The sequence below is a fragment of the Erpetoichthys calabaricus genome, chromosome 14 (assembly GCF_900747795.2).
Source record: "Erpetoichthys calabaricus chromosome 14, fErpCal1.3, whole genome shotgun sequence".
Lineage (NCBI taxonomy): Eukaryota > Metazoa > Chordata > Cladistia > Polypteriformes > Polypteridae > Erpetoichthys > Erpetoichthys calabaricus.
In genome coordinates, this window is record NC_041407.2 from 1,380,076 (window position 1) to 1,405,773 (window position 25,698).

The 25,698-nt window shown below is 40.4% G+C and overlaps 1 protein-coding gene across 6 annotated transcripts in view; it reads right to left on the minus strand.

The window, feature by feature from the left end:
• Positions 1-25,698, minus strand: part of abcc3 (ATP-binding cassette, sub-family C (CFTR/MRP), member 3) — a 151,605-nt gene that overhangs the window by 32,371 nt on the left and 93,536 nt on the right. For 4 of the 6 annotated variants that reach the window (XM_028819893.2, XM_028819894.2, XM_051918784.1 and 1 more), the window contains 10 exons: positions 23,708-23,854; positions 20,175-20,262; positions 18,371-18,437; positions 12,822-12,948; positions 10,261-10,437; positions 9,230-9,397; positions 8,210-8,402; positions 5,840-5,948; positions 3,488-3,641; positions 83-290 (listed from right to left, as the gene is read on the minus strand). In XM_028819893.2, the coding sequence (XP_028675726.1) occupies positions 83-290; positions 3,488-3,641; positions 5,840-5,948; positions 8,210-8,402; positions 9,230-9,397; positions 10,261-10,437; positions 12,822-12,948; positions 18,371-18,437; positions 20,175-20,262; positions 23,708-23,854 (1,438 nt within the window). The remainder of the gene's footprint in view (positions 1-82; positions 291-3,487; positions 3,642-5,839; positions 5,949-8,209; positions 8,403-9,229; positions 9,398-10,260; positions 10,438-12,821; positions 12,949-18,370; positions 18,438-20,174; positions 20,263-23,707; positions 23,855-25,698) is intronic. The other 2 variants (XM_051918782.1, XM_051918783.1) reach the window with 1 other exon arrangement.

Genomic DNA, 25,698 nt, shown 5'->3' on the forward strand with positions numbered 1-25,698 from the left:
GAAGTCATGTAAAGAGGAAAAATAAAATGTGAACACAAGACAGCTGCTGCCCTTAGAGGATTTCTAAATTACAAAGACTTACCTTGAGTAATCCCTAGCGCTGCATACACCCCGACCCTCTGTTTTGTGTCTTGTTGGGTGCCATTAATGATAACGTCATTTGTCCACTCACTGAGCCAGATATTTGCTCCTATAGCTGCCGCATTCTGGCAGCAGTAAAGAAAACAAATAAAGATGGAGAGAAGCGGTCCTACAGCTTTTATATAGTCCCAGAATACTTTTAGCTTCACCTGAAAAGAAAAGATATGTTTTCAGCAAAATAAATGTGCCAAACATGTTTACCAATTACTAAACACTTTCATATCTGTAGTACTAGGGTGTTAGCCATTATGAATGTAGAGAAATGCCAAGCACAATGACCCCTTTAATTGGCTAACTAAAAAGATTACAATATGCCAGCTTTGGAGGCGACTCAGGCCCCTTCTTCAGGTGAGATGGAATACAGAAACTGGAGTTCCCAGTACACAGTATATAAACACCGGGGTCTCCAGTCTCGGGATGACATCTCGCATGAAGAAGGGGCCTGAGTCGCCTCCAAAGCTGGCATATTGTAATCTTTTTAGTTAGCCAATTAAAGGGGTCATTGTGCTTGGCTTTTCTCTGAACACTTTCAGAAAGGTACAGAATACTATTAGCCAATCAACGACAATTGTATGTTGTAGGCCATGTTACGGTAATCCTTTCCAAGTAGAACAGCAGATTCAGTGTCCGAGTGTCTGGAATGCCACGCTTTGTCTGCATTTACACAAAGTCTGCGATAAACCAGTAACGTGTGTTTAAGACCAGCATCATATTTCCTTTTAAGAGGAAGTGTTCTTGGGATTATGTTCCATGTTCTCAAAGAGAATCTGTGCGGGTATCAGCCCCCGTAACGCTGGCAGGCTAATTCAACCATTAGGTTGCTCAAGAGTGGCTCTTAAAACAGTGGGGTCTCACTGGACTTTAGAAAGCCTGGAGTCTACAAAAAGAACGTTTTATACCACTGAATAAATAAATGTGTCTAGCAGTATAAGCAACAGTAGAACTTTACTTAAATAAAAACCCAAAAAGCAGACTTCTTATTCTCTGGCTGACGATTGCAAAAACAACCATGTTTTTAATTAACTTGACTTTATCATCTGGTTAAAGTTGTTGTTTAAGAGGATGTCATGGGAAGATCATCTTAATTGTAATAACGAGGCCTCAGGGGCTTCAAATCAAAAGTCTTTCTTGATCTCTAACCACAGAAAGCTGTCAGTGTTGTACCAGGACAAAGTGTACAGCAGAAAGCTGGCTGGGGGGGAAGAAAGTCAGTAGAAGTAAACTCTACATGTGCAGGCTTACTTAATACAAGTGACTGAAGCTCGGTATCAGTAGTACGTATGTGTGAAGCAGCAAGTGGTGTAATGGTCAGATCTGGTAAGCAAGCTGCATGCAATTGTGAAAGAACAGCACCCAGTTCTGTTCTTCTGTTGGCTTTGTAAAATACATTTCATGATGAAAATAATCGACTGAAAGTTGTAATCACGATACGCTACAGAGCTACTGACATTTCAGCAGGTCAGCCATTGTGGGCTTTAATGTCAACTAACAAGACAGTTCAGTTATTGTATCACAAATTAAGAAATGGAGTAAAAATGAAAACACTTCCCAGCCTGCAGTGTTAGCTGCCTTCACACACAAGCAGTCAATCCTTAAAACAAAGTGGACAGTGTCGCCAATTTAGAATATCAAGCACATAAGGCACATCTAGTTTGCACATGTCATACGATATTTAACACATACAAGACAGATTGATGTAGGAAGCTGTAGGTTTACTATGGAGTGATATATCAACACAAAGGGAAAGTGCTAATGTCAATGTTATCCTGTTTTCATTTTTTTTTTTTTTTTTTAAATCAAAGGTACACTTTTCATTATTCTTAAATAATAAGTAAGATATCTACCGTATACACTTGTGTTTAAGGTTCTCCTGAGGATAAGTTGGGACTGGATTTTACCGTATAATTTCCAGTATTTTATAATGTCAGCCGTATTAGTCGAATGCAGAAAACTCACACTATTGGCATAAGAGATTACGATATTCTAACGCTCACCTGAGAGAGGAACCACGGGGCACACAGACTTTTTTTTTTCTATGCATTGTGCCTACATGACCACACAGTAATACCCGAAATATTCTGAAGTGACGTCTGCAATGTTTTGTGTTTTTTGTATCTCACACCCTCATACACCTTTATCATAAGAGCATCCCTCATCTACGATGGAGCACTCGATCAGAGGAGAATATGAAGCTGGTTTTAAATTAAACGTCACTGAAGTGGCGAAAGAAATTAGTAACTGCGCTACAGCAAACAAAATTCAATGCGTCTTGGATACTGGTGCGAGATTGGAGGAAGCAAGAAGATGTAAAAAACTAAAAAATAAAATAAATAGAAAAATTTAAGGATCGCATTTTTGAACAGGCATATAAGTCAGGGTCTGATTTTACGATCAATTTTTCGGGTTTCAAGACCCGACTTATACACGAGTATATACGGTAATTTTATTTTCCTTTTTTTTCTAATAACTGAAAGAGCATATTCTTATATAATCATTTAATTACAAATTTATCTCCTTTGCTATTTTAGCTTTTGTGACTTTATAATGTATTTACCTAAAAGTTCATCCAGGTCTGTGAAAAGGAAACAGAAGTAGAAGTGAATTATTGAAAATTTCAGGATGCAGACTAATTGTTATGACAATTTTTTATATTCTTTTGCTCTTTGGGTAACAGTTAAAAGTTTTCCTAAATTTATTGCCTAATAAAACTTTTTTTTTTTTTAATTTATTCTGAAAGGGACATTTTTTATTTAATAATAATAATAATAAAAAAAAAAAAGTGTTCAGTTATTTGGTGAAACCAGTAACTACGCTGTAAGTAAACTACAGCTCACTCCTCAGGGTTTAAATTGCTAATTATGTCTTGTGAAAATTGTAATAAAACACTGTTCAGATACAAAACTGAACTACTTGATTTATTGACTTATAGATAGATAGATAGATAGATAGATAGATAGATAGATAGATAGATAGATAGATAGATAGATAGATAGATAGATAGATAGATAGATAGATAGATAGAGATAGATAGATAGATAGATAGATACTTTATTAATCCCAGGGGTAAATTCACAACGGAGCTGCTGAAAAGGCTGCCACTCTCTTATAATCCTCATATTTGAAGAAGTAAGTTAATCTTCTCATAGACTGAAGATGTTTTATTACCGATTGCCTACTCCTAAAAGGACACAAATTTTATTAAAGTCCCTTTACCGTGTTACATTTGAGTACAAGTGCTGAACTAACACACAGTACAGATGCTTAAAGAGACGACGGTATTTTTAGAGATGAACAATCAGGTTTCAGTTGTTTCGGTGCCTGAGGGTGGCATCTCTGCCTTGCTTACCCTGCCCGTCTCTGCCACTTCAGCTTGAATAAGTTTCTGAACCTCGGGTGCTTTGCTTTCTGCTGGAGGTTCATGCCGTCTTTCACTGTATCTCCTTACTCTGACGGACATTTTTTTTGGGTTCTCGCTGTCTGAAGAGATCACACTGATTTGCCTGAGGAAAGTTTAAAGTACAACAAAAATGGTTAAAGTTAAAATGCAAACATAATCTTAATATTTTAATAAATTAAGTCTCTTAAAGTACTAAAAAGAAATATAAATTGATAGGAAATAAAAAAAATGCAACTTTAAATTACACATTTTATTCATTTCCTTAGATGTACATTTGGATTTTTGATTTTTTTTTCAGTGTTGACTGGTCAGTGATTTTCAAAATATAAGAAAGGCAAACCAACATCCTTTTTTCCCCCCAAACAATCTAAAACTTTTACTTTGTGTGATTTGTTTTTTAGATGCCTAAGTACATTCATAATATCTATATCTCAATACATAGAGGTGAGTTTAAAGCTACAGACCTCTCCTCTGGAATACATCACTACAAAGAGAACCATGGATTACATTAATGTGTCAGCCTGCAAATACAATATTGTCTATAATTTTGTCAACATTTTCCGGAAGTATTTTTCTGCCGTGGCTAATTGGAAGGCATGAAGCTGTAAGTGACTCCCCTGCAGTAGCTCTGTAGGCTTCATTAAACCAGATGGTTGGTCCCTTAAAGATAAAAACAGTCAAAGAAACATGGGGCCACCAGAGGGAGCTCTAGAGAAAAGACATCCTGTGACCAGCAAGTAGTTTCAGGGATTGTCCTGGAGACACTGCCAGGCTGGTGTTTAAAGCTACCACTACCACCACAGGTAAGGAATACGACCAGATGTACCAAGTAGGTGAGGACTCTATTACTACAAGAACATTAACGGTTCAGTATTTTTTGTTTCTGCTACATTTAACCCTGTTTCAGATACATAGCTTTCTTTAGGGCATTCTGTTCCAGGACAGAGTAGCATACTGGAGTTCCATCGGTCACAATCACAAACACAAACACACACAGATATGCCAGGGTGGCATCAAGCTAAAGTTAGAAAATGGGATTTATTAGAAATTGGAATGGACCTTTAACAAAACTGATAATGTCAGTTCTCAATGTATTCTCCAACCGACTCAATGCAATTGCGCCACCTGCCTGGCAGTGCCCAGATTCCAGCAGTTTTTGGTCTTGTCCTCACAACTACTTGTGCATGGCTTTCTTCACGTCGTCATTTGTCTTTTATGTTTTTTTAGCGGACCAAAAAGGTGCAAATCCCACGGTGCCAAATCTGGTGAATAAGGAAGATGTGGCAATACCTCAAAGTTCAGTTTCTCCAGACAAGCCTTGGTGTTCTTAGCAGTGTGTGTGTGGGTGGGCATTGTCTTGCAGCAAAAGGACTTCTTGAGACAGCAGTCTCCGCCAAGTGGATCGAATCGCAGGCTTCACATTGGTCTCCAGCAAGTCAGAGTCACTTGCACTACTGACTGTAGGACCCCTCGGCATGGACGAGTGGTGGTGAGGACAAGACCAAACCTTTTATTCTGCTGGATACCAGGCACTTCCTGGCAGGTGGTGCAAATGCATTGAGAAGGGTGCTGATGACGTGATCAGTTTTGTAATAAATCCCATTTTCTAACTTTAGCTCGACTCCCCCTAGTATATTTATATTATGTATGCATGTATGTGCCTGTCCAGATGTTGTTCCTGCCTTGCACCCACTGCATCCTGGTGTAGGCTCCAGGTGCCTCGATCCTGCCCTATATCTATATTCCATCCATTATCCAGCCCGCTATATTCTAACTACAGGGTCACAGGGGTCTGCTGGAGCCAATCTCAGGGCACACACACACACACCAAGCACACACTAGGGACAATTTAGGATCGCCAATGTACCTAACCTGCTGCATGTCTTTGGACTGTGGGAGGAAACCCACGCAGACATGGGGAGAACATTCAGGGAGGACCCAGGAAGTGAACCCGACGGGTCTCCTAACTGCGAGGCAGCAGCGCTACCCACTGTGCCACTGTGTCCTATCTATATTGATAGACAGAACTGTTATACTATACAACATATTAATGCAACTATATGACACGTCACAGCTAATTTTGCAGATGTCTCACCTTAATACTCTCCATGTTATTCTGAGAGCTCCATATTTTCTAATGTACCTTTTTTACCATCAAAAGAAACAGCATAGTAGTAGAGTAGTAGTGCAAATGATAGAATTATCAGGAGTTATCAATTAACACGTATTTAATTTATTCAGGATCTACTCGATATTCCAACACATGTCAGGTCTGACTAAACAGAAATTGGAGGTCCGTACCTTATAAACTGCTTGCGTGCCTCATTGACTACTGGCTCATTATCAACTATATCGATATGATTGCTCAACGCATCTTCAGGAAATGAGTCTTCTTCCTCAATTTCTGCAACTAAAGCACCACAGTAATTGCAGGTTACTTTGTTTATTAGAATGGAGCCTGAGAAACATTTATTTCAACATAAGAAGAACTGGCGTGTTTTTAACAAGAAAACATTCACAACCCAAAATACATTCATCCCTTACAAGAAAGAAACGAAAAACTGCAACTTTCACCATCAAAAATAAATGCATTATGTAAGAAGAGGAGCAGAGCAGTTTGTACAATGTTGTTACATGCAATAAATGGCACAGAATATGTAAAAATCAAGAATGAACATTTCAAAAGCATTTCAACTACAATACACACTGTATGTAAGCCCATTTCGTGTTTTATTGAATATTTATTAATTATATTGAGTCGAATATAAATGAGACAACAAAAGAAGACCTTTAATAATATTACACCTCACTCAGCAGTCAGAACAAAGGCAGAAGGGTGGCACAGCACTGGCACATCACAACTCCAGCATCAGTCTGGGCACTGTCAGGTCCAGGTGGTCCAGTGGTTAGCGCTGCTGCCTCAGGACTCCACAGTCCTAGCTTTGAATCCCATCTTCAGTTGCACATTCATTCTCCTCTGACTGATGGGTTTCATTTTAGGTGCTTGGGTTTTCATCCCAAATTCCAAAGTCATGTGTGTTGGGCCAACGGCCCTTACAGAGTGTGACTTAGGTGTTTGTGTGCCAGTGGAAACCCCATCTATAACCTAATTCTGCCTTTGCCTAATGCTGCCAGGCTAGGAAATGGCACACTTTCAAAATTCATATCAATTTGACAAATTAATTTCCATTTCTTCTTCTAGCACCTTCATCACAATCCACTCTGCTCCTTAGGGACAAGTTGACAGAGATGGGAGTAGATTCATACCTGGTGGCATGGATCATGGACTATCTTACAGACAGACCTCAGTATGTGCGTCTTGGGAACTGCAGGTCTGACATTGTGGTCAGCAACACAGAAGCACCACAGCGGACTGGACTTTCTCCGGTCCTGTTCAGCCATCGGACTTCCAATACAACTCGGAGTCCTGCCACGTGCAAAAGTTTGCTGATGACACTGCTATCGTGGGCTGCATCAGGAGAATAGGAACCTCATCAAGGACTTTGTTAAATGGTGTGACTCAAACCACCTACACCTGAACACCAGCAAAACCAAGGAGCTGGTGGTGGATTTTAGGAGGACCAGGCCCCTCATGGACCCAGTGATCATCAGAGGTGACTGTGTGCAGAGGGTGCAGACCGATAAATACCTGGGAGTGCAGCTGGATGATAAATTAGACTGGACTGCCAATACTGAGGCTCTGTGTAAGAAAGGACAGAGCCGACTATACTTCATTAGAAGGCTGGCGTCCTTCAACATCTGCAATAAGATGCTGCAGATGTTCTATCAAACAGTTGTGGCGAGCGCCCTCTTCTACGCAGTGGTGTGCTGGGGAGGCAGCATAAAGAAGAGGGACGCCTCACGCCTGGACAAACTGGTGAGGAAGGCAGGCTCTATTGTAGGCACGGAGCTGGACAGTTTGACATCTGTGGCAGAGCGACGGGCGCTGAGCAGACTCCTGTCAATCATGGAGAATCCACTGCATCCACTGAACAGGATCATCTCCAGACAGAGGAGCAGCTTCAGCGACAGACTGCTGTCACCGTCCTGCTCCACTGACAGACTGAGGAGATCGTTCCTCCTCCACACTATGTGACTCTTCAATTCCACCCGGGGAGGTAAACGTTAACATTTAACATTATACAAAGTTATTGTCTCTTATACCTGCATTGTTATCAATCTTTAATTTAATATTGTCTTTTGTATCAGTAAGGTGCTGCTGGAATATGGGAATTTCCCCTTGGGATTAATAAAGTATCTATCTATCTAGCTATCTAATCCTGCCAACTACACTATCTATCTATCTATCTATCTAATCCTGCCAACTACACTATCTATCTATCTATCATATAGTGCCTTTCATATCTATCTATCTATCTATCATTTGCTTCACGACTAGACTGGGTGAAGGGGTGTGATAATCAGGCAAGTGATTGCAATTACTAGGCAGACTGTCCATTAATTTCAAAGGTATTGGAATCGCTGTATGTCACACACACACACACACACACGTTTGTGTCAAATGGGGGAATGTGTAACAGATAAAACAGATTCAGTATTGTCCTATACACTATGAATTAAGACAACTGCAACCTAAATATGAAATAAACTTGAAATTCTAGGGAAAATTTCATTTTAATTAAAACATAATGAAGAAAAAAAAATACATACGCATTGCTGCTTCTTCTTCTTCTTCTTCAGTTATATCTTCAAGGGTGTAATTCCTCAAGAATTCTGCAAAGGCACCATTCTGTCTCAGTAGGTCCTGGTGAGACCCCATTTCAGACACTTGTCCTTCAACCATCACCACAATGTTGTCAACTTGAGGCAAGAAACTGATTCCATGCGTCACCAGTATTCTAGTCTGTGTAAACGAATAGAAGGAGACAGAACCAAATTTCTTTAGTATGCCGATACTGGCAAGCTGGTGCCCTGCCCGGGGTTTGTTACGCCCTGCGTTAGCTCCAGCAGACCCCCGTGACCCTGTAGTTAGGATATAGCAGGTAGGATAATGGATGGATGGATACTGACTATACAACATAACATCAAGCCGGACTACGTCATTTCTGTCTTATATTATCTAGTCAGCCGTGGATAACATAAAGAGGAGTTCAAAACCACGAGGACAAGTGCAGTCTTTTCACTTACACAGCTAATCCTACACACAGAGAGAACGTAGGACCAGTGACATAGGACCAGTCTCTGTGCGCGATGCTACAAACTGGACAGCGTATCCTCCCAGATGTAAACAAATTCTGAAACAAAGCCATGTAACTTGAACTTTATAAAATAAAAATTAAAAAATACATAAAGGACACTCAGGCGGCACAGTGGTAACACTGCTGCCTCGCAGTTAGGAGACCCGGGTTCGCTTCCCAGGTCCTCCCTGCGTGGAGTTTGCATGTTCTCCCCGTGTCTGCGTGGGTTTCCTCCCACAGTCCAAAGACATGCCGGTTAGGTGGACTGGCGATTCTAAATTACCTCTAGTGTGTGATTGGTGTGTTTGTGTGTGTCCTACGGTGGGTTGGCACCCTGCCCGGGATTGGTTCCTGCCTTGTGCCCGGTGTTGGCTGGGATTGGCTCCTGCAGACCCCCGTGACCCTGTGTTCGGATTCAGCGGGTTGGATAATGGATGGATGGATGGATAAAGGACACTCCAGACCAGTGTTTTGGATGAAACGTAATACTCACTTTTCCTTTCAGCTCTCCCTCTGGTCCGATGACTTTGTCAAATATGTGCTTTGCAACATGAGCATCCACAGCTGAGAGAGGGTCGTCTAGCAAGAACACGTCAGCTTCACTGTAGAGGGCTCGGGCAATGCTAACACGCTGTTTCTGCCCACCTGACAAATTAATGCCCTGATGTATTAAAGGGAAACAAAAACACCACTCAGAGAACGGATACATCAACTAAAATGATTTGTCTAACAATTCCACTTAACAGTACAACTACTGTACTTTATATAATACTTTAGTAAAGAAACAACATAAAATTACACATCGACCAGTCAATCTATAGATACGTTGGCAGAAGTTTCTCCAGAGGTTTCTCTGCAGGTTCTCCAAACTCTTAAATAATCCACCCTGAAATGTCTGCATGTCCTAACTGATCTCACTTAATCCGATGCTGAAGTCCTTTTTAGCAGTGCGTAGAGCCGCCGCCACCGCTGAGATCATTTATTCTGTTTTCCTATTGAGGGTAGCGGTCATTTGGATTGGCTGTCTTTCCCATCATATATGACCCTCAATATTGTATGTTTTGTGGACCCTTTGTTTCCCCCCATTTACAAGTGGAGCGCAGACAGGTTAAGAGACTTGTTCAGGGTCACACAAGTAGTCAGAGGCAGAAACTCAACCAGCAAACACGTCGTTTAAAGTCTGACAGGGACTGGCCGAGAACTTCAAATGCTTTACATTTTTTTTTTGTATTAGAAGCCCTGATTAAGTGTTTGATGTACTTTTTGACATGATCACTTTTGTTAAGGTTCATTCCGTTTTCTAATAAATCCCACTTTATCCCCTTTAATAATATTACACCTCACCCTCATCATACTTTTTGATTTTGTGACCTGAGACTGGATTCGTAAGTCTGAAAAATGTGGTTTTAAATTAGGACTTTTAAAAGATGTATCGACACCAAGAATGAATCATTTATAACACCTTGAGCTTATAAATGAATAAACTGAATCTGCACTGCACAAGGCCCTGTACATTTACTGTACCTTCTCTCCTATTTCTGTCTGATCTCCGCCTGGTAAAACTTCTAAATCAGTCAGCAGAGAACAAGCCTCAAGAACTCGCCGATATTTCTGCTCATTATAAGGGTGACCAAACAAAATGTTGTCTCGGAGAGTGGCATTTTGGATCCAGGCCTGCTGGGGCACATAGGCTACAGAACCCTAAAAGAGAAAAGACAGATAAAGGCTAAAATGAGAACTCCGTGCTAGTATGTATAGATAGATAGATAGATAGATAGATAGATAGATAGATAGATAGATAGATAGATAGATAGAGAGATAGAGAGATAGAGAGATAGATAGATAGATAGATAGATAGATAGATAGATATACTTTATTAATCCCAATGGAGAGAAAAGCCAAGCAAAATGACACCTTTTATTGGCTAACTAGAAAGATTACAATATGCAAGCTTTCGAGGCAACTCAGGCCCCTTCTTCAGGCAAGATGTAATCCTGGCTAACACGGTACAGCACCTTAATCCCAATGGGAAATTCACATTCTTCAGCAGCAGCATACTGATACAATAAATAATATTAAATTAAAGAATGATAATATCATACTGTTCTATGCCTTATACTTCCTATTAACTTCACTCAGTTTTTGATTTTTTTCGTTACCTGTGGCTGATGGGTGTGAGGGATTGCCAGCCATATATTCCGGTCAACACCTCCAAGCCGCCAGATGGAGCCCTGCCTGCAACACTGAGACGCCCCGAGTTCCAGCAGGGCATCATAGACAATGGAGTTTCTCATCACAGCCCTGCTGAATACCATGGGGGCCTCCAGGGGTCGCTGCAGGAAGGCCCAGACTATTGTGTGCCCTATAACCTGGAAGTACGTCTTAGTCAAGGCGACAGGAGGAATGACGTGCTTCAGGGATGAAAGAGAGAACTTTTGGATCTGACCCGGAAGTGCTAAGAAGTCACATGGACTGAGGGTGAAACACTTCTGGGTCACAGACTATAAAAGAGACGGAGAAACTCCACAGCAGCGAGCTGAGGTTGGTGGAAGGGTGGCAACGCGACTGGGAGTGGAGGATTGATTGGTTATTATTGTGTTATCTATGAGTGTAGTGGAGTGGAGGGTGCACATAATTATTATAAAATAAAGTCATATTGGACTTTTATCTGGTGTCTGGCGTCTCGAACAAGGGTTCAAGGGAGCGATAGCGCCCTCTATCTGTTACATGGGTTACAATGTTACATCATCAGTTTAAAAGTCCCACTTTTGAAATGGGAGGACATATTTGTGCAGTCTTCATATTCTTCTTGTTTGTGTGGACTGTCCAAAGACAAACTGACAGGCGAGGCTGAACTGATGCACTGGGAAAATTCATATAATTATGTTGGTCCTGCAATAGATTATCACACATTCTAGTGTTTGTGTTGTCATATTGTTTTTAACCAAAATAAATAATGAAGTTGTGACCTGTTATTCAGTAGAAGAGACAGCGGTCTGCCACTTAGTCGTACAGTAAAATATCTTGCATCAATCGTAAACATCACCGATTAAGAGATCCTAAATATGCTCAATGTGTGTGACGACTCACTTGGTAACTGATGTGGCAAAGTCTAACTGAGAGATGCCATTAGAATTAAAATGAAGCTGAACAAATCAGGTACACCACACAACCTGGACTCTTAATATGTGATCAGACAGCCTGGTGTTGTGTCATGTCATACAAGCACAAATGCTTCATCTTCAATTTCCAAATTGCAGAAAAGGAAACTGCGATGGATGGCCTGACTGAGTCGTTTTCACAAGTGCATCAGGACAGGGTGTGTGTGTGTGTGTGAGAGTAAGGGGTCCTGGTGCGGTTTGATACACCTGACTACCACCAACAGCATGTGGGAAAGACGCTGTATGAATAAATACACATTACTATTATTACAAAAATATTCTTCAGGCAAATAATTTAAAAAAAAAAAAAAATATGACTCCATATTTTTTTAAAATCTCAGTTCGCACATACGTATTATAACAAACATCTTTATATAATTAATCTTTATTTTATACATTTTAATTAGCTATCAAAAAACATTTTATGTAGTTTAGAAAAGTGGAAAATTCCAGCACGGTCAGCTTGAGCCAATACCAGCATCCTGGGTGGAATTAAATGAACCGACTCACGATAACACGGCGATTCACACACAACGAAAGTAAACTCGTCAGCCTGAGCCGTGTGTGTGTCGTTGGACTATCTGAGGAAACAGGAAACCCTCACAAAAAAGGAAAATCTATGGCTTCCCAGGCCAGAGTCCAGGCATCGTGAGGTAGACAACCCGCTCACTACACCACAGCGACAAATACTACAAAAAAAACATACTGACAATAAAAGAACAAGACGCTTAAAAAGTGTCAGCATAATAGAGAGAAGGAAAAGTAAAAGCCAACTGAGCAATTTTAGTCTTAGAAGACTGAGCAGAGGCAGGTCATCAGCCTAGATTTTAAAATTAGGACTACAGGAAATCCAAGAACAGACATCCTGACATTATTACAGTCAAACGAGAAGAACGTTAGAAGAACAAACCAGATGTTGTATACCTTAATTGCTACTTTCCCTTCAAGCTTCTCCATTTCACCAAGGAGGGCAGAAATCAGCGAGGATTTGCCACATCCGACGTGGCCAACTACAGCCACTAGAGAGCCACCAGGGACCAACAGGTTGATGCTGTCCAAATAAAAAAGCAGTTTTGTGAGTTGTTAATATATATATAAATAAATAAATAAAACAATGAAAACTCTTCTATAAAAATAGATAGTGAAAAGATTGTTTTGTGAAATGAACACAGAATTATCACCTGCTATGCTTTACTGTTAGGCAGCTGAAATCCTTATCAGGAAGTGCAACTTTACAACTCTGGTGTGAAACTCTCTCCCTAACCCGAACTCCAGTTGGTTTTGGATGCAATTTTAAAATTCTTATTTACGTTGTATATATCTGTGAATGATTGGGCACCTCCTTCACCTTATAGGCAGAGTGGGGACTCTGAGGCTCGGGATCTGTGCCGACAATTGGAGGGTTGCAGGTTCAAATATTCCATATTTACATATCTATATACAAAAATTCAAATGGAGCGGCTGCTGCTTCACCACCTGATGCCACAGGTCCGTCACGCCCTCGACCCTCTGCAGTTTGCATATCAGGAGAAGGTGGGAGCGGAGGATGCCATCATCTATATGCTACACTGATCCCTCTCTCACTTGGACAGAGGCAGTGGTGCAGTAAGAATTATGTTTCTGGACTTCTCTAGCGCCTTCAACACCATCCAACCTCTGCTCCTTAGGGACAAGTTGACAGAGATGGGAGTAGATTCATACCTGGTGGCATGGATCATGGACTATCTTACAGACAGACCTCAGTATGTGCGTCTTGGGAACTGCAGGTCTGACATTGTGGTCAGCAGCACAGGAGTGCCGCAGGGGACTGGACTTTCTCCGGTCCTGTTCAGCCATCGGACTTCCAATACAACTCGGAGTCCTGCCACGTGCAAAAGTTCGCTGACGACACTGCTATCGTGGGCTGCATCAGGAGTGGGCAGGAGGAGGAGTATAGGGACCTAATCAAGGACTTTGTTAAATGGTGCGACTCAAACCACCTACACCTGAACACCAGCAAAACCAAGGAGCTGGTGGTGGATTTTAGGATGACCAGACCCCTCATGGACCCCGTGATCATCAGAGGTGACTGTGCAGAGGGTGCAGACCTATAAATATCTGGGAGTGCAGCTGGATGATAAACTGGACTGGACTGCCAATACTGATGCTCTCTGTAAGAGAGGACAGAGCCGACTATACTTCCTTAGAAGGCTGGCGTCCTTCAACATCTGCAATAAGATGCTGCAGATGTTCTATCAGACGGTTGTGGCGAGCGCCCTCTTCTATGCGGTGGTGTGCTGGGGAGGCAGCATAAAGAAGAGGGACGCCTCACGCCTGGACAAACTGGTGAGGAAGGCAGGCTCTATTGTAGGCACAGAGCTGGACAGTTTGACATCTGTGGCAGAGCAAAGGGCGCTGAGCAGACTCCTGTCAATCATGGAGAATCCACTGCATCCACTGATCAGGATCATCTCCAGACAGAGGAGCAGCTTCAGCGACAGACTGCTGTCACCGTCCTGCTCCACTGACAGACTGGGGAGATCGTTCCTCCATCACACTATGAAACTCTTCAAATCCACCCGGGGGGGGGGGGGGGGTAAACGTTATACAAAGTTATTGTGTGTTTTTACCTGCATTTTTATTACTCTTTAATTTAATATTGTTTTTTATCAGTATGCTGCTGCTGGAGTATGGGAATGTCCCCTTGGGATTAATAAAGTATCTATCTATCTATCTATCTAATCCTGCCTACTATACCAATTTCTATCTATCTATCTATCTATCTAAATCCCATAAACGCCAGAAGTGACTCTACTTTGTTGGGCCCTTGAGCGAGGCCCTTAACATGCAATTGCATTGTTCTTAGTATGACGTTAATCTGCATCTAACCCTTCAAGCAAGTCCTCCAACTTAGAGGGAAACGTCAGGGGGCCTGATGGCAGGATTGGCACTCCAGCCACTGTTTAAAAAAAAAAAAAAAAAAAAGAAAACCTCCCATTGTTCCAGTGGGGTGCTGAGGAGTCACCTGCTGCACTCGGGTCCCAGTCCAGGTGGTTTGTCGTGTGGTGGGTGCAGCGAGGGGCTCCCAAACTCTGTCCTCCTCCTGACCTTATAGAGTTCACTAATAAATGTCCAGTATACTCCACAGCACACACGGCACTGACAAGAATCAGGCCTTCTCAAAATGCCCAGAATAAAGCAACTTCAAAAAGCACAGCCTTTATCCTCAGGGTCCTCAGACTCAGGAGTGACCCGCACACCTTTAATTTTTTTTGATTGTACATGTAAATATGTGTTGTTTTTTTTAGCTGAACATGTTCCGATTAAAACATATTACACATTCACACGCACATCTGCAAAAATTAATAAAAAAAGAAAAGGAACACTATTGAAGGTCAGCCTGAAGTTTTTGTCACGCGTAGTGATTAAGACTTTGGACTTCAGACCCTGAGGTTGGGGGGGTTCAAAGCCCACTATTGGCACAGACTGGCCATAAACAACTCACTTTGCCAGTTTGTGCTCCAATTGGAAAAACAAAAGAAATGGAACCAACTGCATCTCAAGGGCATCATCAGCCAAATAAGGAAAGGTAAATACTGCCTTGTGCTTTGAGTTCCTCGCACAGGAGCCTCATTTCAGCCACTTGTATTCCCCCATCTTACTCTTCCAACCACTATCCACAACTCCTAACCATAACGTTTTTGCTCAAATTTTCATTTTTGGAGCTTGACTGACAACATCCAAAAGGGGATACACCTCCCTAAGTTGGTAGTATTATTAAATATATATATATAACTAAAACTGAACAGAGTACAACATTTACACCATGCATTTAGCTATAGGGACTTGGGTATCTATCATTAAATAGTCCTGTACTGGCATGCTATGGGCTACGAGGGGCACCTTTCTCTGTAGGCCATGTTTCTAACATCCCTCACTTGGTTTCCACCGATACGAGGGGCTTGTTTAATATCGCAGGGTTAACTCTCCAAAATACGTCAGAATTGACTCCTCTCAGCTTGAACTCGCTGCCTGACCTTTCCTGACTCCCTGCATCAGACTTGCGTAAGGGGTCTAGCAGAAAAACGGATTTTATTTTTCCTTACTGCAACTGACTCATAATTCTTGTTCAATTCATTTATTTAGTCAAATATTTTAGCAGTTTGGTTCCCAGAAGGACATTCAGAAGTAGTGCTAATGCTATGCATACAAACAAGGTGAAAGTGCACTGAGAATGGACGCACATCTCACTTTCCAGACATCTTGCAGTGAGGAATAAATGCCAGTTGTGCACAATTTAATTTGTTTCTAAAATCTTTATTTTCTATATTGTACATTTTGTAACAAAAAAAAGTTAACTTGTGCTTTGTTAATATAGGGTTTGGCTGAATCATCTTCCTTGCCTTTGTTCCTGAAACATTTATTATTGTTATTTTATTTATAGATAGATAGATAGATAGATAGATAGATAGATAGATAGATAGATAGATAGATAGATAGATAGATAGATAGATAGATAGATTTTATTAATCCCAAGGGGAAATTCACACTAATTTGAGTAAATAATAAAATCCCATTACAAGCACAGGTGGTATACGCTACTAGAATTTTAGTCCGAATGTTAAGAATGACACCTTTACTTGAAAATAACATGAGAACAGAATAGGGACAGTTTACCGAAGTGTTATGCCAAAAATAAAATGAAGATTGCATTTCTCAATAAACAACAGGCATCACTCTGGCACACAAACAATGAAAATGGGTTTATAGGAATGGCAAAAGTAATAATAAAAAAATAATAATTAATTACATAGAGGATAGAGCTGCCAGGGAAGAGGAAAAGAGGAAGGCCTAAGTGAAGGTTTATGGATGTGGTGAGGGAGGACATGCAGGTGATGGGGGTGACAGAACAAGATGACGAGGACAGAAAGATATGGAAGATGATCTGCTGTGGTAACCCCTAACAGGAGCAGCTGAAAGAAAAAGACGACAGTGGGGCACCACTTCAACCAGCAGCAATGCACAGAACCCACCTGGATGATGTGATGGTAGCCATTATTATTATTATTATTATTGCACACGTACAGTCACCACACAATAGCTATTAGTTAGTGATGGGGTGACAGAGATGGCCAATTAGAGATGGGGGGTCAGAATACATGAAACCGTGATGGGCCACTTAGCTAAAACATCGGGATAAACTCTTCTCTTTTCGAAAAGATACCCAGGGATTTTTAATGACCACAGAGAATCAGGACCTCGGTTTTAGGTCTCATCTGAAGGATGCCATCATATTTATAGCACGGTGTTACTATCAGTGCACCGGCACATTGGGATCCACACACAGGCCTCAGGGTGAGCGCCCCCTGCTGGTCTCACCAACACTTCTTCCAGCAGTAGCCTTACCTTTTCCCAGATGATCTCCCATCCAAGTACGGCTTGGGGATAAAAACATGCTTAACTACAGGCGGATACCCTGTTCTGAACAGCAGGTGGTATGCAGTACTAGAATTTTAACTAGAATGATAAGAATGACGTCTTTACTTGAAAATAAATATCACTGCATCTAAACTGTTGAGACTGTGAAACCCTGTAAAGTCGTCACAAATGGCATTTCTCAGATAACTGGTGATACCATTAACTATCTTGTTTAAATTAGTTTAGTAGCCAAGTTAGCCACTGCTGATCTATACATAACTTATCTGTGGTAACGTTTTGGAGGATCTGCAGAAATGTTAGTATCAGAAGACATTAACTATATTAAAAGAGAAAAGGTAAGAAGGGATTGCAGAGGAGACGTTCATCAGTGATTTCCTCTCAGACTGCTCTGTCTACAGCAGGGGTCCTTAGTCACAGGCTTGGAGGGCCGGAGTGGCCGCAGGTTTTTGCTCCAACCCCGTTGCTTAATAAGAAGCCCTTATTGCTCAAGTAACACTTCTGCTTCACTTTTGTGGTCTCGCTCATTAAGATTTTGAACCCTTATTGCTTATTTTAGTCTTAAACAGAAGTATTCTGGGTTCTTAATGGCTCCTAATTAGCAATAACATACAAATGACAAAAGAGACCAGCACTTCTCCATTTAGCTCGTTACCATTGTGTGTGTTTATCAGGCACTATTGGGTTTAATTAAATACTTGGAAGAAAAGTGAAGGACTGAGAATGACTCCTCCATTTTAGCCTTCAAATCATTTGGATGATATCCTTAGAAAAGGGAAGAAAATCAAGGATATGAGAATTACCTGACATCCATCCATTTTCCAACCCGCTGAATCCGAACACAGGATCATAGCAGAGTTAAAGCACCAACAAGCCGTGAAATTAAAATATCGGCAAGAATTGCTTTGTAATTAAGCAACCGGGTTGAAACAAAAACCTGCAGCCACTGCGGCCCTCCAGGACTGTGATTGAGGACCCCTGGTCTACAGCACGTAGAGCTAAAGTGAAGATTACATTAATCAGAGTTTAATTTAAGGTAATGTGGTTGTGTTACTCACTTGTTCAGCGTAACAGAGCCATTCGGGTCCCAGCTGAATGACCCATTCATTACACTAACTGCATAGCCTGGAAGGCAGACAAGAAAAGAAATCAAAATAAATATAATGTATATATTTGACTGATTACTGGTCTAAATGATAGGTGGCTGCTATAGCAGAGGATAAGTAAACCCTGTTGCACATATGTTCAGGTAACAGTATTTACAAAGTAATGAAAGTTCTCCCAATTGCAGATATTTTGACACGTATTAGCTGAGAATAGTGTTATTACCTTATCTTCATTGCTGCAAGTAGGAACAGATGTACATGAGTGATGCCCAGGTTGTCTGCAGCCTTGGCATCTTCTTGAACCCGGGTCACTGATAGCCATGCCCGGGATGGACTAGTGCAATGAGGACACACAACAACAAAATGGTGCAAACAGAGCTTTATGCAGTTTAATTCAAGCAAAGGCAATGTCCAAATAAATAAAACTGTGGTGCCAGTTCTTCAAAAAATAAATAATCGATACACATCCCATAATAATCAGTACTCTTCAGTGAGAGTTTAAAAATCAATTCATAAATAAACAAATCCAACAAGGTTTAAAATCAAGTCTAAAACCAAAGAGATACAATCAGGCTACTTTTCTGCTCTCTGAGCCTCAGTGACTTTCTTTCCTGTCTTTCTCTCCTCAACACGACTGGGATACCAGCAAGAGCGGCCAATCACTAATTAGATTTCATCCGAGCCGCCTCAGCCAGTCACTGCTGGGATTCCCAAAGCCTGGCTCCATCATCTCGCCACCATTCCTGGGCGTCTGTTGGACTATCAGCAAAGCCCTTGGTCGCTCCTTCTCAACAAGAGTGCCTACGCTCCCTATGGGACATCCTCCTGATCGCCTTGCCTCCCACCCTCTGCACTGGCTCACACTCCCGATGATACTTTATGTTATCTACAAATTCTCCTTCCAGCTTTTTCTTTATTCATCCCTTCTCAATCTTTCCCTTTCTTCTTCTTTTTTCTTTCTTTAATCTCTGCAGGTGCAGGTGCTTTACTTAAAAACCCGTGGATTGTCAATGAGGAACTTGTAAGCCGATTGTGCCTGCACATTAACAGGCGATCAGCATGTTTCCCCACTGATCACCCCTCAGCACCCAGCAGCCTGAGCGGGACTGTTTTTATTTAATGTCCCTGCACATCCACGTACGGGGTCTCCATGCGTTTACCTCCAGGTAACCTGGTTAACTTCCCACATCTCAAAGACATGCAGTAAGTAAGTATGCACGTCCTGAGACGGACTGACACTCAGTCCACAGATGGCTCCTGCCTTGTCCTAACTACCACCAAGGTAAGTAAGCAGCAGCTCCTCAAGACCCTGCACTAGATAAGCAGTTTGGGAAAAGAACAGATGGATGGAAGATTCAACTCCAGCACAATGAATGAATTGCAGACTACTTTGTAAGAATTTACTGGCAAAGTCGGATGCAATGAAACCATGTGTGTGCCGGTCTTCCATTTTTAAAATCATTACCATACAAAAGTGAATCCGCACGAGTACATGCAACTATGTAGCCACACAAGAACTTCCAGGGAAATGGCTGATTTAGCAAATTTTGGAGGATGATAACTCAAGTTATTAAAAATGAATTTGTTGTGCTTGCTGTGTACACAATACGCGCCATTTTTTTTCAAGCTGGAATTCTACTCTGTTAATATGTTTGACTTTTCCCACGGACAAAACAAAATACGGCACAAAAGCAGAAGTAAGACAGGACAATAAAAAGAGACTGAAAGAAAGGCAAAAAAAACAAACATGTCATACCTGGTGATATATTTTTTCTGTCTACACTCTCTGGGTCAAGTTCATCATGATTCAGGAAATGCTGGATACGCTTTAACGACACAGCCGCCTAAGGAGAAAGTCATCCAAAGTTACTGTAATGGACTCCCAAATATGGATGCTGGAATTAGTATATTGGCCAGGTATAGGACATGCAGCACTGGTGTTCGTATTTGGTAGTTTTCAGTCTCGTTCTTCAGCAAGGCTACTGCACCAGTGACATTTACTCTAACTAGCAGACTTGCAGTGTAGGACTAATGCCACAGCATGTGTTTGAAAAGGACCAAGCTCTACCCACATAGCCTGATTCCACCCTCATGCACTGAAACTATACACACTAACTTCCCCTCTACCTAAAATCGTAAAGAAGTAATGGGACGTATCAAAATTTGCACATTTACTATACTGTCTAAGAACCTGAAAAATAAAAACACTTTCGAAACATAAGATGCTTTAGTGATTTGCTGTATTCGGATGGCTGATATAGTAGGCTGGCCAACTTCACTTCACCTCCAGAGGGCACCACTACAAAGACTCTAAAGAACTGAATTAGCACTTGTACCGTATATACAGTATATCAACTATTTGAGAACAATAGCCGTAACAACATGAATGGTTACAGGCAAGAACAGAGAGAAGTGAGGCACAGTTTGTACTGCACAGTCATCGTGATCAGATTATTAGGAAAGAACAGTTAACCCCTTCATTCCACCACCATCAAAACTTTGTTTCATCATAAGTGGCTCAGCACAAAGCACGCATAACTCCGCAGTTGTTGAGCTTTCTAAAGTCTCAAAACCTGCTTGGCAAAACTAAGAAAAAAAATGTAGCAGTACTTAACCTTGTGGTACCATGTAAACGTACCTGCATCAGATTTAGAATTAGTGGTGGTGTTGTTCTTCAGCAATTAAATTTGGAGTATGAAATATTGCATGGTCACTTTACTGCATGCTGAATATAAATCTTTCCATTATACTAAAAAATCTTGGGACGAGACGAAGACTTTTTGAAAAGATTTTTTGGAAGGAAGTCCCGCGAGATGGAGACTTCTACCATGAGATTCCTTTCAAGTCACGCCATACTTACAACTATTTTCAAACAAGACCACAGTCATCAGGTGCATTCCGGCACTTAACCTGGACAAACACCAATCCATTAAAGGGCTTACTTATGAACACACACACACACACACACTTAAGAGCCAGTTTAGAATCACCCATTCATCTAAATATGGCAGTGAGAAACGGTGGAAGTCAATTAATTAACGTGAAAATTGTCGATCGGTTACATGACAAATTGATTAAATGCGTATCAATAGACTATGCTGAAACAGTTGGTGATGATTGTATGGAAGATGAAAACATCAACTTACAAGAAAAGTTCATTCCAAATACTGTTTTACCTGAAATTTTAAAATAAAAGTGAAAATAATGCATATGTAACAATTCCCATGAAAATAACAATCTCTTTAAATTGTATCCCATAGAATATCTACAAGTGTTAACACCGTCTGGTTTTCCACCAGCCAAATTACTGTTGAAAGAAGGATGTATCGTAATGTTACTGCGTAATTTATGTCTGAGTGATGGATTACGCATTGGAACAAGATTAGTTGCATTAAAAATTGATCGAACAATTCTAACATGTAAAATTAACAGGCGACAAGAAAGGTAATGTAGTACATCTTCCGTGAATAACATTAAGACACCAAAGGAGATCTTGATATGCCATTCATATTAAAACGTTTACAGTTTCCCGTGAGAATAGCTTTTGCTATGACAATTAACAAATCACAGGGACAAACATTTGAAAAATTCAGTTTATTTATTAGAGAGAAAGAAACGATATTCACTCACGGGCAGTTATACGTTACGCTGTCACAATGTAAATCCAAACATGGAATCAAAGTTCAATGCGATCTTGAAGAAAAGTTCATTCCAAATATTGTTTAAACTGAAGTTTTAAAGTAAAAGTGAAAATAATGCATATGTAACAATCTCTTTAAAATTGTATATCTGGTTAACCAAACCCAGGGGTTGGCGAGTGAAGCGAGAAGGCGGCGGAGCCCCCTAGTTATAATACAAATTGCAACCTCCTTAAAGTTTGTCATAAGCAATCAGTTTAAAATCTGTTGAAATCTACAATCAACTTATACAATTTTGCTTATTACAGCAATAAAAAGTAGCAATGTGTTGTATGCGTGAATGTAAACACACATATGTCAGGCAGGCAAGTAAGAATTTCATTGTACTCTGTACACATTTTTTATATTTGTGTTAAGATGCTAAAAAAGCAATCCAATAGCGACTGCACAATCATCATATTAAAGTTATTTTGCCTCTATGAAGCTATTTGCTAAATTAATATTTTACTTGTGCTTTTACTACAAGATGAGCGGCTAAAACATTACACGGCAATATCAAATTTCAAAACAGAAAAGTTCAAAAGAAGTGTCAAAAAGGTGCCAAGTAAATCAAGAACAGGCAGGGTGGAATAAAAATAAATCAAAAATGGCCACATAGCAATAGTGACAGACACGCAGTATGAACACACAATGTACATTGAACAAAACTTGAGACACAGCCGTTCTGGACAACATTTTCACTTTCCAGTTAATGTTTGCCACTATCTGCAATCACGTGTAAATGAAGCTTTATCATAACTCGTAGAGTATGCTGTTTATCAGTAAAGAAAGGCAAACAATAGCAAACAGCCCATCATCACATTGGTGTTCTTTATAGTGGTTTGATTAGCAAGCTTGGAATTCAACACGACTAAGGAAAAGCGTCTCAGTATTTTGTTATTTTTTTCCCTATTACTGTCGGCCTGAATAGATCTGCGTATTTTCTGTTGCAGCATTCATTTTCATAATCTGCATAACAGAAGTCTTCAGTGAGGAGTCACACGCAAGAATAAATTTGACCAAACAGCACTACTGCAGCCATGGTAAGAAGCAGTGTGTGTGTGTGTGTGTGTGTGTGAGGTATTGAGGGTCCAGCCAAAGTCTGTCGGTGGTCCAGCGGGGTGCCAGAGGTTCTGATAATTTGATGTGTCAAAAGAAGTAAACGTCATCTTTACATACTGTACTTACAATGAAGTGACCCAATGCAGCTTTTGACCTTATTTTTTTATTAAAGCCAACGTGTTCGTGCAAAATTACATCACAACTCTTTACAGGATATTTTTGCAGTTGCAGCCCTGGCTGGTTAATCAAACTTTTCAGGGTCATTTCATTCAGACAGAGGTGAGAAACAAACCAGACCTTTATGGTTTAAAGTCGAGAGGCTCAAGCTGTATGCTGATGGCTGATACCTGCGCTTTTCTCTATCGTTCTTGTGAAAAATGAATATGAAATGCAGGATAAATGAAAACACTTTAAAAAGGCTTTCTTTGCAAATACATTAAATTTGTCTTAAACGAAACAAACAAAGACAAACACGCTGGTGAGGCACAGAACAGGTAAGGGAAGTGAAGTGCCACAATCTACAGCATATGACAGAAGGAGTTTGACTTACTTGGACTATACTGCTAATGACCTGTGGCAGCATATTCAAGGGGAACCTCAGGATGTTAAACAAAGACAGGGAGACAAAGGCCTTCTGGGCATCAAGAACATTTGCTTCATCCACAGTGACATAAACGGCAAATGTTGTTAAGGCAACCTAAAATAAAAGGAAAATGTCCAATACGAATCAATGAATAAAAACTGCTAGATGCAAGAGAGGCATGAGACGTGCAGCAGGTTTATTAAGAGTGTGCTGCCAGTGAACGGAGCTCAAATGTAAAGTAAGCTCACAAAAATGCACTTGGTGGGTGAGGACGGTTTTATTTTATAAGCCGCTCGGTAAACTGGAGCTATAACAATAATATCGTAAATAAAGAGAGAATCAGATAAAAGAAATATGTAGCAGCTCTATAAAAGGGGAATATGGAAGCAGGAAAGCAGTTACAAGACTGTTTGCTCAGAGATATAATGAAATATAAAATGAAGGCAATCTGGCCCTTGTGTTAATCAGTCACAGCATTACGGTAGTAACAGGCAAACTGGTTAGCCATTTTTGCAATGTGACTTTCATCCAATAAAGTGTTTGGTTTTTTTTTCCTCTGCTTAGATCCTGCTGTATTACTTGTTGTTCACTTGAATGGCAGAAATTGGGATACAAAATGTTAATTAAAAACAAATAAAAGGAAAAAAAATCAAATATAGAAGTTTGGATAATGTTATTTGGTAAAACTGTGACAATATTTGGCATAATAATAATAATAATTCTTTACATTTATATAGCACTTTTCTCACTACTCTCCACACAGGGAGGAGGACCTGGGAAGCAAACCCACAATCTCCTTACTGCAAAGCAGCAGCACCACCAGCGCACCACCTGTGAGGCATCAGCTCTCTTGGCTCTTCAGATAACTTAACGGCATTTCAATCTAGACCCCCACCTTGGAGCTGACGAGAGATCCTAGCCTCAGTAAGTGAAGGTCCACCATCAGTCCTTCGTTAGATCCCTCTGACATCAGCCTGGAACATCCTGTCTATTGTGAGGCTGGATATCTAGGTGGCCATAGCCAGGTACCCCACACTTACTGAGCACTGGAATCTGCGTAGACTAGATTTATTTCTTGCTTCTGTTCCAGCTGGACATCACTTTATGCTCCTACACATTACCATTCACTTATATTACAACAATTACTACAAGGTTAGACAACAATCTGGTGTTATAAAGAAGACGTATCAAAAACAATGAGTAGAATGCTAAATTTAATGCAATAAAAGCAGATTACACAGGACAGAAGCTGCAGCAGAACAAAATAGCCACTAATTTAGGAAGACAACATTTACTGTGTCTCATGGGCCAAAGAATGATTATTATAAGGTGTCCAATTATATAACTACTTTAAAAAATCAGCATTAGTAAAAGCAATAGAATTATGAAACCTGGGGCTGCTAATGAACTATAAATAAAGGAGGTTAAGGGAAACCCAATTAACCAGGAGTAATGAATGAAAGTGCGTTAGAAATGAATGAGGACAAAAAAATGTCCACAACAAATAGCTACACATTCATAATTGTTGACACCAGCAAAAAAAGGGGGTAAGACATGGGTTATAATTAAATATATTTAAAAAAAAAACCTGGCTTTATTGCAATTTTAAAATTTATCCTTAAAGAAATACTCCACCTAAAAATGATATTTATTTTTTAAATGCTACTTATCCCATGTACTTAATAGTGGTGGCCACTTTTTAAATTTATGATATATTTATGATATAAAACACAAGTGAGCAATGCTGCACAACAAACAAACGTCCATTTGGGGGGAGAAAAAGAAAATCTCTGTTGCTAAAATATTGTTAGCATTATTTTAGTAAAAAAAGACGTGTGAATTACAAATTTTGTGTATCCGACTGGATAACCGACATGTGGATTACGTGACACGAGTAACATGAGATTTTTTAACATTGTCTATAGATAGATAGATAGATAGATAGAATATGGTATAGT